The 15,503-nt window shown below is 42.3% G+C and overlaps 1 protein-coding gene across 1 annotated transcript in view; it reads right to left on the bottom strand.

Annotated features, from left to right (window-relative positions):
* LOC134463593 (bone morphogenetic protein receptor type-1A-like) overlaps nt 1-15,503 on the bottom strand; it is a 29,103-nt gene that overhangs the window by 3,230 nt on the left and 10,370 nt on the right. Inside the window, exons 2-10 of the mRNA XM_063216769.1 lie at nt 14,392-14,499; nt 11,966-12,137; nt 6,079-6,247; nt 5,416-5,518; nt 4,553-4,649; nt 3,752-3,848; nt 3,105-3,240; nt 1,390-1,582; nt 514-811 (exon numbers count right to left, since the gene is read on the bottom strand). Of these exons, the coding sequence (XP_063072839.1) occupies nt 514-811; nt 1,390-1,582; nt 3,105-3,240; nt 3,752-3,848; nt 4,553-4,649; nt 5,416-5,518; nt 6,079-6,247; nt 11,966-12,035 (1,163 nt within the window). The 5' untranslated portion in view covers nt 12,036-12,137; nt 14,392-14,499. The remainder of the gene's footprint in view (nt 1-513; nt 812-1,389; nt 1,583-3,104; nt 3,241-3,751; nt 3,849-4,552; nt 4,650-5,415; nt 5,519-6,078; nt 6,248-11,965; nt 12,138-14,391; nt 14,500-15,503) is intronic.

Raw genomic sequence — 15,503 nt, forward strand, 5'->3', positions numbered from 1 at the left:
ATAATTATCCTCCTAAGGCCTTTATTGTGCAATCAATAATACAACCACATAAGCCTACAGCACTGGCAAGATTAGATCAGGCAAGATTTACCTGAACTGATTCGAGTTTTTGAAGGCCGAAATGAAATGGTACTGGCAATAAGTGTTGAAGGTGCACATTTATTTCCAAAATTTCTGCTGCCCATTCACAAATGTTACCTTTTTACGAATACTTACCACCATCATCAAATTTTAAGTATTCATTATGACTGGGAAAATTGCACTTTTCATACATGAAAAAGTGGATCTTCTCCATGTCCGCCATTTTGAATTTCCATTCATTTTTAGCTGCAAAACATACTGTACTTTGTTCATACTACTAAATATTAGTTTATTACTCAGCAAATATCCATGAAAAGATCAAATTTGGCAATAGGCAGCACAGTTTCAATGACCACCATAGTTGCAATACTTACTCTGGCCACCATCCTACACATTGCACCTTTAAGTGTCCAGAAACGGTGTGTACTCTACCTGTTGTATTTGACGGCCAATCCGAGGTCGGCGATGCAACACGTTCCATTCTTCTTGATGAGGATGTTTTTGCTCTTCAGGTCACGGTGGGCAATAGCCGGCTTTCCCTGAGTGCCGTAGATCTCTGTGTGCAGGTGACAAAGCCCACAGGCCGCAGAGTAGGCCAGCCTCAGCAGAGCCTCGGAGTCCAGAGTGGAGGCCCGCAAATAGTCGTACAGCGAGCCGTTCTCATGGTAGTCCGTGATCAGGAAGAGCTGTGTGAAAGATCCCGTGCCTTTTATATCTGCTGCTATGAAACCTGCAGAAACACAACAAATACATGGGATGTTGTAACCACAGTTGTCAGATCACTGTGTGTCTAAAGGCCATCGCCCAAGCGCCGCCTACACCAAAACAAAAAACAAAACAAAAAAACCCTCTGGATTTATCAAGAGAGCAGCTCACTTTCTTCCCTGAATAACAAGGAAGATGATCTAGCTCATATTAGACTGATAAAGCTGTTGGCATAATTTGGACCAGACCATTGTTCATTAAAATCAGATGAAACATCTTTCTGACCCTAATATACCTCAATTATAATACAAGTATTTTGCTACACGTCAATGGTAGCAGTGTGAAAAGAAGTCCTGTTTATTTTAACATTAGCTTGATTCAATAACCTGTTTTGCTGTGGTAGCCCACAAATGAATCGAGTGGGTTCTAGACAGGGATGCAGAAGTTTTGCACATATTCTACATAAAATAAAATCAATAAATAAAAAATGGCTGAATTACACATCTACCCTGTATTTGTCCAATTTTGACAGGTTGCAAGAAAAGACAGACAGAAGCAACACACTCAAACACACTCACACATGCCCCCAAAAAGAGAACACACCTAGAATGTTCTCGTGCCTCATGAGAACCGTCTGGTAGATTTCAGTCTCTCTGAACCAACTGGCCTCCTCGCGAGTGAAGAAGACTTTCACGGCCACCTTCTCCCCACGCCAGCGGCCGAGCCACACCTCCCCATAGCGACCCTTGCCAATCTGCCGAGCCATCTGGATCTGCTTAGCAATGGTGCGCTGGACCTAGTAGAGTAGGTACAGTAGAGTATTTTTTAAACAGAATTTAGTGATGTCACATTGGGGACTCTTGGGGATGTCATGCACTGCTTTACGGAGAAAGAATAACTGAAACATTTTCATATAATATCGTGTTTTGTGGTACCCAACCAAATCAAATACGATGGATTATAGTGTAGCCTCTTAATACAGATTGGGGTCGCCGGCAGGCCAATTCACTATTTGCAATCACAATGACTTGACCTTAAGCAAGTAGAGACAGCATTTCACCTCCTCAAGAAGCGAGTGAATAAAAAACCCCATCAAAACGAAGAAAGCATGCAATTAAAGCCTGCAATAGCATCATACATGAAGAATACAACATTTGGTGATGTCCATGAGTAGCAGGCTTAAGGAAGTTATTGCAAAAAAGGATATACCACGAAGTATTTCATTTTAATTTCCTTTTACGCATGTTTTCATCTCAAAAAAAAAATGTTCCAAGTACTCTGGAGGGGACTGTATATATGACTTGAACATAGAGTTTGGTGGATTACAGGACATTGAGTGTGCCCAGGCCAATGAAACAGCTCACACTCATATGCAACACAATGGCCCTCATTTATCAAACTTGCGCAGAAACCATCGCAGAAATGAGCGCAGATCTCGTCGTACGACGAAGCTCACGTGAGATTTACTAAACATGTGTACCTCTCCAATCCCATTGTAAGAGCGAGCGGCTGTTGATAAATCCAGCGTCTGAAAACCATCGTAATTAGAATAATCACACCTTCTCTACAACGGCGGGAAGGGCGCCTGAACTCCCAGCTGTTAAAAAGAACGTTGGCCCCCATTGATCCCACCACATTTCACATTCCAATACGCGGCTGTAGGCTATATTGCACAATTATTAATTTCACACATCACGTCAAATCACAAAGATGTCTCTTGCAGTTGTTGACCTTGGCCTATGCCAAATTAGCGCAGCGCTCCCAGGAAGGGTGCACCAATTCAAACAGGTAGAAGTTGGTTTATAGCCAAAATATACAATGTAAAAACATTTTTGTAATTATGTAGGCTAGGACACATATTTATGATAATAAGTTGTTGCGCTAAGTCTGCTGCTATAGTTGGTGATCACAGTCATCTCAAGTCCAACTTGAAAATGGCGTACACCGTTGAGAGCAGTCGTAGGATTTCATCTTTCCAGCGCTTACGATGAGATTTGATAAATGCCAACTGGTCGTAGAAAAAGAACGTACGCACGACGTGCGTATGATTCTCGTCGTACGCTGCTTTGATAAATGAGGGCCATTATGTGCAGGCACATTTGAACTACCATATATGATGGGGGAAAAGTGTGTATAAAATTTAACTATGAGTATTAAGTGCATGCACGTCCAATTTCAGTCCATATTTTTAAATAAATATTGAGTTTGGCCCGCAACTTTGTTCCAGATGTTGATTTTGGCCCTCTTGGGCTACACCTCCCCAGTAGACCCACAGCAATCCAAGTTAGCACTAAAGCTGACGCAATGTGTGTCCTCACCAGCAGGGGGAGTCCAGAGCCGCTGCCGGTGCTCGACTGGCTGATGAGCTCTTTGAGTGACTCTCCCAGTGGGATGAAGGCCTCGTCCTGCTCCAGGTCTCTCTCAAACTGACGCTGCTCCATCTGCACTCTGTACCTATGGGGACACAGTTAAGACATAGTTTGGTTTTATTGTAAATCCTGTATAAATGGGTTAGGATTTACGATGAATAATCGTCTCAAACTAACATTGTCCTGCACTCTATAGTAGGCTATCCACATGATATCTGTTTTGTCACTTTCTAAATAGCAGAAATTCAGAATTCATCACACCCTAAAACAGCCTCATACTGTACTTCTTTCTGCGGAGGACTTAGGAACACTGATCAATGAGAAAATTTGATGAGAAAGTAAGAATGTTGTAAGTAGACGTATATTTTCCCCTGGGTTGAAAACATGGACCTTCATGCCATGGGAGTACTCCAGGAAGCTTCTTAAGTAATAATCGTTTAAGGTTTTCCAAATTAAGGTTTGGAGGTGGTGATGAATCGTCTCATTTTGTTAACTAAAAGACACCTATTCGCAGGTTTACCACTTTGCGCAAGCCAGATTCATCATGTTATAACCATGTTCTTGGGATACCTCCCCATGTGTGTGGATATACTTGCCTGAAGTAGCAGATGAGTGTGATGGCGATGAGCGTAAAACAGCAAACAGTCACAGAGATGAGGAAGGCCAGCCAGTGGGCACTGCCAAACAGTGGCTCTGGGAGCACAGAGACAAGTGACAGAGCAGTGAGTAATATTTCATACAATTCAAAAAAGCCGCACACACACACACACACACACACACACACACACACACACACACACACACACACACACACACACACACACACACACACACACACACACATACACACACACACACACACACACACACACACACACACACACACACACACACACACACAGCTTTATGGCATGTAGTCAAGGGCAAAGCAGTGTCAACTGAAATGCAAGTAGGGATGTCTGAGCTGCTTTGCAATCTAATGGTATATGCAATATGATCCTACTACTGTACGGCTGCGAAGAGAGAGAGACAGACAGACAGTACAACCCATGTTCCTCTCTTTCCATAGGACCCCAATGAGCAGATGGACACTATCATGAAGTGAGACATTTCATTCCATGCTGTGCCTTCAGCACAGACCCTATTGCTTTCTCTTATTTGTTACACAAACACTACAAAGCACAACCCTGAATAAGCGACATAACAGAAGTCGACTCAAACCCACAACATGGCTTTCTTTTGTGCCAGACTCCTGTTCTATGCCTTCAGCCAACAGATGTGCTATTGATTTCATGTACCGTTATCAGCATACAGCATCTTATTGACAGACACACAATAATGCATCGTACATCATGGTGAATCACATGGAAAAACACAGGAAGAAGCTGCTTCCTTACCAGGGATGACTGGGGGCGGTAGTGTGGGCTGCAAATCTTTGTTGCAAAAGTCAGACTGGCAGCACTCAATCGTCCTTCTCACATGGGCAGTGGACTCCTGTGGAAGGGAAGTAGTGAAGTGAGCAGTGAGCCTAGTAGATGAACATGCTGTGGTTTGCCATGATTCATGTTTGAAATTGCTGACTAATAACACACCCTTAGTAAGGTTATTTTATACTGATATGAACCATATTTCATACTGTGAAGTGTTACTTGTGTAAAATTCCCATAGTTGCTTATTTTAAAACGTTTTACAGCGTAAGCTGAATCCAATCCAACCAGGACAGGAGCAGGTTTCAATGTAGAGAAATGTAAGAGCCATTCCCAATTATTTCCCGTGATTACACTCAAACAGCTGACCCAATGATCTATCCACATAACCCAGTTAAGATCATTACGTACATTGTATACATTGTATCCAGACTACCGGTAAGTCATATAAGATGTACTACATTCATGCTACATGTACGTTTTGCATCACACATGGTGTAATCCTTTCTTTCACCGAGATATCAATTCTACAGTCATCTAACTCTATCTAAAATAAATAAGCCTACATAAAGCACTCTTGAAAAAAACAACAACATAAATATCAATTTCATTAATTCCATCCAACAACAGAAGTGGCATGGAACTATGACAGGGAAATAAGTTTGCATCTCGCTATATAACCAAGTGAGCCATTCTTAGAAACACTGATTCATATAGGAAACCCCAAACACACCCACGCCATTTCCAAATGACATCTTTTACCTCCCACAGACAACAGGAAAAGGAAAGAGGAAGACGTGGTCACGGTGGGACGTGGGTGTACCGTACAGTACCTTGCACTGGAAATGGTAACCCTCGTATCTCATGCAGCCAGAGGTCAGGAGGATCTCTCCATATTCATCCTCTTCGACGATGGCAAAGCACTGTCCATTGGTCCTGTACCGGAGATTAGAGAGAGCCGTGATTTCATTTCACATACAGAGCTACACAGGAGGAACAGCATACTTCTTGAGGGACAGGAAGGGAATCTGCACACTGTTGCTGCTCACCAATTTATTATCACAATGTTTGACTTGATGTCCTGCCATACATATTACATACCAGTGTCATAACAGCGTCATAACGCAGTCATACATGCATCATAAACATGTCAAAGTCATACCATTTTTATGACCGTCAAATGTCATTAAGTGAAATTCTTATGGCGAAGACAGCCCTAACAATGCCAACTTTTCATGACCATAAAACGTTAACGACATTGACATCGTGTTTATGATGATCAGTGTCATGACACTGTTGTTTGACATTATTATGACACCATTATGTCATACGTATGACGTCGGCGTCAATTAAAGTCTTGACTCTGGTTGGTGATGAAAAATATAAGAGTGGTTCATCATATGTTCCATAGATGAGTGGTGCAGAGCACAAATTGAAGAGTATTGTTTAAGAGCCATGTATTGAGGAGTCACTCTGTGGGCTGTCAGCTGACTCACATGCAGGTGTTGTTGACCGCATCGTCAGGGCAGTAGCCGGAGCAGTAGCAGGTCAGGAAGCGCTCGGCATCCTCGGGAGCCACTGTGGAGCCGTCGGCAGCTGGGGGCCGCTTTAGCTCCGGCTTCACACCTGTGCCCTGTAGCACATAGTCTGGGTTCTGCCCCCCACCTGGATCAACGACAGGAAAAGAGTGTGACTATAGTCATGGTTATGCTCAACCAAAAGCCTGATTTTGCATCTTTATCGAGTTTTTTTTTTTTTTTTAACACTTTTGCTCTTGAGTTAGGTGATTTTTTTTCATTTTAGTAGTTTATTTCCAGAATTTAAGCAACCCATTCACCAATGTTATCTTTTTCATGAATATGGTATTTATTTACCACCACCCATTTCTAAGAATTCATTATGTGACTTGGAAATTTACTCTTTTCATTGGTGGATCTTCTACATGTCTACCATTTGAAATGACCAGTCATTGATATAAATGGTTGCAAACTTACTGTATTTTGGCCAGACCATTAAATATATGTTTATTACTTAGTTCATATTTATTATCAAATTTGTGAATGGGCATATATTTGTGAATGGGCATACATTTTAAAAATAAATACATCCTCTACCTATAGGGTAGGAGCACTATGTAATATTTTTAGCAGTTTGTTTCCAGAACTCATACTGCCCATTCACAAATGTTACCTTTTTCACTTTAAGTTTGCAGGTCTTATTCATTATGACAAGGTGGATCTTCCCCATGTCTGCCATTTTCAATTTCCGGAAACAGATATTTTTAGCAGCAAAATTTGCTGTACTTTGGTCATACTGGTAAATATTAGTGTATTACTTGGCAAATATTCACAAAAAGAGAGAGCACTGTTTAACTTCTGCTCCCAACCTGGCAGGTCGGTAGTCGAACCGGCAACCTTTGGGCTACAAGTCTGATGCCGTAACCACTTTCCCATGACTGCCCTGTGCCCTGTAGCATAGTTGCAATACCTTCTCTGGCCACCATCCTATTCAGTGATTTTCAGGACTGTGCTTTTCGTGACATATTTTTTCTGAACAGTCATAGAGAAACTACAAAAACACAAGACACACATACAGCTAGGAATAGCAAGTGATAAGTAATCCCACTTGTATGATGATAGAGTTATTGTCAATAGTGCTGCTTCAAGATGATGCTTCAGTACATTAGACATGAGAGCTGAGCGCCAAGAAAAGCGGTGACCATGACCACGAGACCGCGAGCATTCAAAGGCAGCTGTAACCTGATATACCGGTCTGGATTTGCTGTTTTGGTATGTGCAAGTCTGCCTGTGTGTGTGTGTGTGTGTGTGTGTGTGTGTGTGTGTGTGTGTGTGTGTGTGTGTGTGTGTGTGTGTGTGTGTGTGTGTGTGTGTGTGTGTGTGTGTGTGTGTGTGTGTGTGTGTGTGTGTGTGTGTGTGTGTGTGTGTGTTTCCTACTCCACAGACTATACCCTCAAGGCATAGCGAGCGGAGGCATGCCCAGTCGAGACACCCGCACCCTGCCCCATAAACAGCACAATCCTCCATCCTTGTCAAACAAAACACAGGCCTCCAACACGTCTGCGCAACACAGCAGTGTTCCACATCCCAGTGAAATGCCACACACCCAAACACAGCAGTAAAAGAAGCACAACGCAGGTGGTTGAAAATCTATCGTCTTCCCAATCAGCATTCAAATACTTCCTGCATCCCAGGTTTACCCAAACACACATACGGTACATACTGTACACATACGCATACAGTCACACGATGCTCATGCATACAACTACTAGTTGTAAGTATGCATGTTTAGTGTGCTTTGAGATGGCAGTAACAACAGTAAAAAAACAAATACAGTATGTGTCTGTCTTGTAACACTGTTCCCTATGCTATACAGAATGTATTAGTTAAGACGTGGTTGGTGGGTTGGGAGTTGGGTTATCATCAAGTTATCATCATCCCAAAAAGTAAGAAATTCAGCCAATTTGGTATTCTGTATAAGTATTTAAGACAGATATGAAAACAAACTCAACACAACAAGACTGTGAAAACACATAATAATAAAACAAACTCAACACAACAAGACTGTGAAAACACATAATAATAAAACAAACTCAACACAACAAGACTGTGAAAACACATAATAATAAATGCATTACCAACTGTATTTGCTGTCAAATGACCGTTGATCTTACCAGGAAAGGTAAAAGATCATTTTGGTACATGGGTCTCAGTATATGAAAACAAGGATAGCTGATACATCTCTAAGGGTCATAAGGAGCACTGCTTTACAATGTGGACTGCCAAATTACTGTTTTGTAGGCCTTAGCCTTTGCTTAGTACATGCCTTACAAGTTACTTATGCAGGCATTAACATTGTATGTATTAGTGCTAATAGATGTATCCCTAAAATAAAGTGTTACCAAACCTTGCAACGTACTGATGTATACAAACTCATGGCCAGATCAGAAGGGCCCTTTCTGGGGATCCCAATGCCTTGTATTGTATGTCTATTCACTGCCTTGTTTGTCCTCTTTCCTCCAGCTTTCCTCTAATCTTGTTCATCTGCTCCAAAGTCTTCCCTTCCTCCACCTGTGAGTCACTCCTTTCAGACGAGCAGTTAGTCGAAATCAGATTGACGATGAACATGCTCTATGGATATTTTGGCAACATTTTGTTTTGATAAAAGGGGAGGCGAGCGCTGAAACGTGTCTTGCGTATGTGTGATACAATCACCTCTGGAGGTTAAACAAATAGGGGAATTTTAAATCAATTATAAAGTCACATATTTTAGCACCACTCTTGTTGAAGACTGAACATGCAGTCATTGCACTAGATTACGGCAAAACTTTAAGACAAACATGGTCGTTATGAGCATATAGGGTACACTGAGGCTCTTAGGCCCCTCACCACGAAAGCCCTGCTCAGTCAGATCTCGTTAATCAAGGCAGAGGAATGTGGTGTGCGAGACAGGGGAGTTGATAGCCTAGTAGTCTCGGAGGAACTGAGATACTCTCGGCCACGCAGCCAACCCTTTAGACTGTCGTCTGAAGTGCAGCTTGACTGGGGACACCAAAATACAGAAACACTTATATCAAGCACACTTCAAACATCAACATGATCTCCCTTCAAACTCTTGTCCAAAACAGTGCACTGTAGGTCAATGTTACAAAAAATAAAATGGTCACTGGCATACACTAGACTGACTTTCCAGGGGGCCTCGTCCACTCAATGCTGCAAGAAAACACACACACAAAACACCCCTCTCTGCTCTTACTCAAGGAGTCGTTAAAAACATGTCTCTCTCTCTCTCTCTCTCTCTCTCTCTCTCTCCAGTGCTCCCATCCCCCTCTACTCTCTCTCTCTCTCTCTCTCTCTCTCTCTCTCTCTCTCTCTCTCTCTCTCTCTCTCTCTCTCTCTCTCTCTCTTTCCATCTCCCTCCCTCCTGTGCTCCCATCCCCCTCTACTATGTGAGCTTTTAATGGCTTCTTGCCCTCCCTCATACTTCTTCAAGCCAGCCCTCGTCTCTCTCTCTCTCTCTCGCACGCGCAAACGCGCGCACACACACACACACACACACACACACACACACACACACACACACACACACACACACACACACACACACACGTGTGCTTAATTCTGGCTGGCCGTCACACTGGAGTCTGAGGTCTGGCAGAGCCTGTGCTATAATGATTCCCTCTAACCACATTCTCCCAGCTTGCAGGAAGGCAAAGAACTCTAAGAGTTCTTAAAGAGACAGGCAACCAACATGCCACCATTTTAACTCCAAAAGGCTCAAGCACCACAGCCAGGACAGCTTCCTAAGTTTTGCTCTCCATTCCAGCTGTGATGCACTCTCAGCTCTACAAAACAAGTCTTTTTTTTGGTCAAACAAGTTATTTTTGTGGTAACATGAATACATGGAAATACTGTGCATTACTTATAGAGGTCAAAGTCATTTATCTGTCCAAAGAAAGCATATCTGTTTATTCAACTCATGAAGTATTGGCCATAATACATTCTTCATAGACAGTTCTGAACCGTTTTTGAACAAACACCCCCATCTCCTCCTCATAAGCCTACCAACGCCCCCTTGACCCCACAACGCAGGTGGTTGAAAATCTATCGTCTTCCCAATCAGCATTCAAATCCTTCCTGTATCCCAGGTTTACCCAAACAGGTAAATTTGGGAGAAACAACCAGCATTTCATGTACAATACAACTCACATTCACACACAAACCACTGTCCACTCCCAATTAGAGTGCTATTGTTCTCCCCATATGTGACTGGAAGCATGTAGAGGGTGTTTATTTCCACAAATGTCGTGCTGCAGGCAATAATACAGGAAACGGTTAAACGTGTTGGAGGGAAGCATGGAGCACCTACAATAGACTCAACAAGCTTCCTGTAGTACCGGCTGGGCAGCACGCCCAGCGCAGGAGTAGGGGAGGGGAGGGAGGCAGGGCTGGGCTGAGACTAAAAAAAAAAATCAGGCCGGGCATGGAGGGAGGAGAAACAAGCCGAGCGGTGATACTAACAGCAAGAGGGAAAACAAAAGTATGATGCAAAGAATGGCTAACTGAAATGAGCATCAGTTATAACCACGTTACATTACACTGTATTTGGCAGTCACCAAAGCGACTTACAATCGAGGACGTAATCATAGTCAAAAACACTAGTAGATACAAAATGCACAGGAAATATACAGAACAGCAAGTGCAGATGCTAAGTAGGGTTAGTTTTTTTAAGAACATTAGCAAAGAATAAGTAATACAGTAAGTGTTTAACTTTAGTCAGTCTCAAAGCCAGACTGTCATTGTTTAGTCCAGAGATCAACTGTGCCCGGATAACTGGCTTTTAACTGTGATGCTCCCCGTGGTCATATGCCTAAGAGTGATTGTTCCTAGACCGTAGTTAAAAATGAAGGCATAGGATGGATATTCACCAGCTAGCTCCGTCATGTAACCAAAGCAAAGTGCTTGCCATGCTTGTACATTTTTAAGGAAAATTAAAGGGGAACTTCTGCCAATTGCAACATGTTGTATTGCTCACGCAACCCTTGACTATCCTGACTGCATTTTTCGACTTAGCCCTTTCCGAGATCTGAGCTATTCTACTGGGGGCAGATTTTGTATACATTAAAAACCTTCTTAACATAGGCCTACTCCAAATATTACATCGCTGTTGAATCGCTGTTTGCTAATTCTGTTGAAACCTGGGAATAAATTGAATCTGGAAACTGAGAGAGGACTTTGGTCAAAACCTTTTGAGGGAGTGATTTTCCCTTTTGTCAATATGATCACGTAGTACACCTCGGAACACAGTGACCCACAACAAAATCGCTTCTACTTAACCCATCACATATAAGAAAAGGCTAACATAATATATAAAAAATGAAGAAGACATGGCCAAGCCTAAAAAACTTTTGGGGACACCCTGGACTTCAAAGCACAAACAAAAAGTGAAAATAATAACTAGAAATGCACTCAGAGAGTCCAGACCTCAGCCAAGGAAGCTGTGTGATAGAACATTTGACCATGTTACATCCTATTTGTTTTCAAGTCTATCTGCCTTCTTTTTGTGGATTTGAGACTAGAATGTAAAAATTCGCCCCATCAATCGCCCTAGCAATGGTGAAAAATCATTTTTTTTAAATCCTGGTTCCGGATCGGGATACGGATCACCCCTAAAATGTAATCACCAGTTCCTTTTCTCATTTCCAACAACTCCACAAAGTTTCATCCCAATCAGTTCATAACGTTTTGAGTTATCCTGCTGACAGACAGACAGACAGACAGACAGACAGACAAACAAACAGACAAACCAACACGACCGAAAACACAACCTTCTTTGCAGAAGTAGTAATAATGAATATGCTCTTACCTTCAGCAGGGAGTGCATATACAATGCAAACCCCCAAAACTGTGATGAAGATGAGAAGCGTTTTCACCATCCTGACAGTTGTATCTTTGTCTGTGTTGTTGAGTAGCGTTATGTGTTACAGTGAAGTGAAGATGACGTGTTGAGTGGGTCTATCCCTCACTGGATCCTGACCCTGGGAATAAAAGCAGGCATCATTAGTGTACAGTATATGCTAGGCAGATAAGAGAACTGTCTACGAAAGAAACTTAAACAAGGCAGCACGACCTCAAGTTGAAAATTGTCGGCATACAAGGTCCCTTCTTGCATCTCCAAGATTTGATGATGCCTTTCAGATAAGTAGAACTAACCAGTCTTTCAGCGCTAGTAAAGCAGGTCTAGTGTTATGAAAAATACTCTCTTAAATGGCTGCGTGTGTGCGTGTGTGTGTGTGTGTGTGTGTGTGTGTGTGTGTGTGTGTGTGTGTGTGTGTGTGTGTGTGTGTGTGTGTGTGTGTGTGTGTGTGTGGGTGTGGGTGTGTGTGTGTGTGTGTGCGTGTGGGTGTGTGCATAGTATATAGTACAGAGTACATAGTATTCTACTGTACGTTGCGCCTGAAATGGTATATCCATGTTAACGAGAGTCATGTAGAAGCAGATAGTAAGAGATTGGGTCAATGCTGAAGTTGTAACAGACTGCTTTATTCCAATGAGTCAGTGGGGCAGGCTGCATCGATCAGCTGAGATTTGAGCTAGCACATGCCTGGGGGAAATGAAAGCCTGGGAGTAACACAGCCTTTAGCATCCATGACCTCTGTTGCTGAGAGCAATTATTGTATCTATAGCGTGACACACGTTTCCTGATGTCTTCATACGGGGAAATAAAGCAGCTCTCCCTTTAACACAGCAGGCTCCACACCATGTGCCAATTAGGGGGAAGACACCAGCCACTCTGATTCCAAGGGTCTCACAATCAGACCTTTCATGGATAGGGAGGATGAGATACTGCTGGTGCCGACATGGACTCCTTCAACCTGCTCTCATATTTCATATCAATGTGTGCATCCTTTCAATAAAAGAAGATCAATAAAAAAGAACCTACAGCTCAACACGTTACATCATCTTAATCAGAGACCAATACATCAAGCTATGATGGTCAAGTGGCATCATATGTGAGCTCAACATTTGAAGTGCTGGTGCTGATAAAACATGGATACAAAAAAACGAAATACTATACTTTAATACCCCCTTTTCTCAGCTCACTTTTTCCTGGGTTTTGCTAGTCAACAGCAGCTACTCCTGTATAAGAGCTCTTTGTTCAACATCTCCCAAACCTCTAAAACCACCATGTGACAACGATCTTTGATTTCTCACAGAAATCGTTAACTGATCTATAGCTTATACTATTGTACAGTGAGTGCTCTCAACCAAGGGGACACAGTGTTGACTCCTGCTAGGGCCATAATACAGTGGTTCTTAAACTTTTTTTCTTAACGCACCCCCTTTCCTGTGCCAAAGACAAGCCGTGCACCCCCAACACAAACTTTCGCACCTGTATATGCACTACAAAATGATTTAAGTGATTAATTACAATGATTCTTGCTTGATAAATATATATAATAAATATATATAATAAATAAATGCCTTAATGACTTAAAATGGGGACCAGAACATGTTATAATTCGGTCTTAATTTGGCCTAACTCTAAGGTTTGCAAGCATAATTTGGTCACAACCTCAACACAAACAAAATTCTGCGCACCCCCTGGAATCTCTGGCGCACCCCCAGGGGGTGCCCGCACCCCAGGTTAAGAACCACTGCCATAATACATGACTGCTACACAACAGCAACAGCAGCAGCAGCAGCAGCAGCAGCAGCAGCAGAGTTCTTCGCCCCTATAATTATCCCATCCAGCTGAAAATACAGCGCTGGCTTTTTTTGGAGGGATGCACAAGCTCAGGCGCATTCTGGAATCCAAAAAAGAAACAACTATCTTGAGTTAGAGTGCGTCACAGGGTAATGACAGTGTGGCACACACCGCCGAAGACTCACTGCAGCTGACTTTGTCTTGCCCAGACTACGAGGGCCGGCCTGCCTGCCTGATGCAGCCTAAAACATCAGATTGGTCTTCAAAACGACAACGATTTTCAGAGCCAGAATCTTAGCTTTCATTACAAGCGGATTTCCCACACAGGCAAAAGTAGAAAAATACTACAGGCACATACTAAACAACTTAAAATATATAATGTAATATAATAAGTCATAACCAGCAATAATGAATTACCGATCATTTCCAAAGCCTATGTCCTTCATCAGATATGACTGAGTACACTCATCATTATCTGGCCAATTTTTCAGTGATTCCAATTAAATATGTAAAAACACATTCAACCTGTTCATAACAAAGCACACAACTTCCTTAGGCAAATTGCTACCATGACTTTACTTTACCTTACAGGGAAGCCAAATGGATAATGCAGAAATGAGGTCATGGTATCCCAGCGTCTTCAGTCCCGTGGAGGGTGATGTAAGCACTATGATTTTATGACAACCCCAAATCTGAAAGAGACAGAAAAGGAAAGAATATTACAGGAAGTGTTCCTCCTCTTAAACAAGGTTTGGTTTGCCTTTTTAGTGATTGGTACATTCTGAATGACAAGCACAAATGTTGAAAATAAATAAATAACACACTAGTCTATCCTGGGTACCGAGTATGTGTTCTGATCACTACAGCAGTCGGGGGGCAATAAGCATTCCGACACACCGCCATTCCGACAGTATTTGATTGTCATTCCGAGCCATTCCGAGTCATTTAAACATTGTTGCAAGTGCTTAGAGGTGTGTGAACAACGTTCTAACTCTATTGACATTTGCAACAATGTTGCGCCGCGAAAATAAACGAACATGTTGACAAACCAAGAGGAAATAACTAGTAAAATACTCAAACTACCAACACAAAACACTGAACTGGAAATCAAAAAGATATTTCAAACATCCCACTTAAACACACCTCACTATAGAGCTCACTCTACTCAAGGGTCCTACTCTCTTGCTCCTTTCTCTTACTCACCCCAGCACTGGAATGAACCCTTTAAATAGGCCTACCCTTCACTTCCACTGACATGGGACCAAACATTCATTAATTAGTTCATTCATTAGTTCATAACAGAATCACAAGACCTAACACAAACACAAACCCTGTTTACATCATCATGCAACATGTGCAGCAACAAACCCATACAGGCACCCAAGTCACTCAATTCAAACAACCCTTATGAAGACATTTCCCATTCCCAAAATTATGATGGTTGGGAGAATGTGTGCATGCCTTTTTATAAGCAGTGGTGACAACGGAGTTTGTTTGGAATGAACGAACCAGGGATTTAGACGCCATCACAGAGGTGAAATGTGGCGTGGGAGCGGACACATTACCCAATGGGGTAATGATTACTAACGACTAGGAAGGATAACCAACATTGCATTACATTATTACATTACACTTAGCTGACGCCTTTCTCCAAAACGACTTTCAGATATTACAGGGTACTGGTTACAGTCCCTGG

The sequence above is a fragment of the Engraulis encrasicolus genome, chromosome 15 (assembly GCF_034702125.1).
Source record: "Engraulis encrasicolus isolate BLACKSEA-1 chromosome 15, IST_EnEncr_1.0, whole genome shotgun sequence".
NCBI lineage: Eukaryota > Metazoa > Chordata > Actinopteri > Clupeiformes > Engraulidae > Engraulis > Engraulis encrasicolus.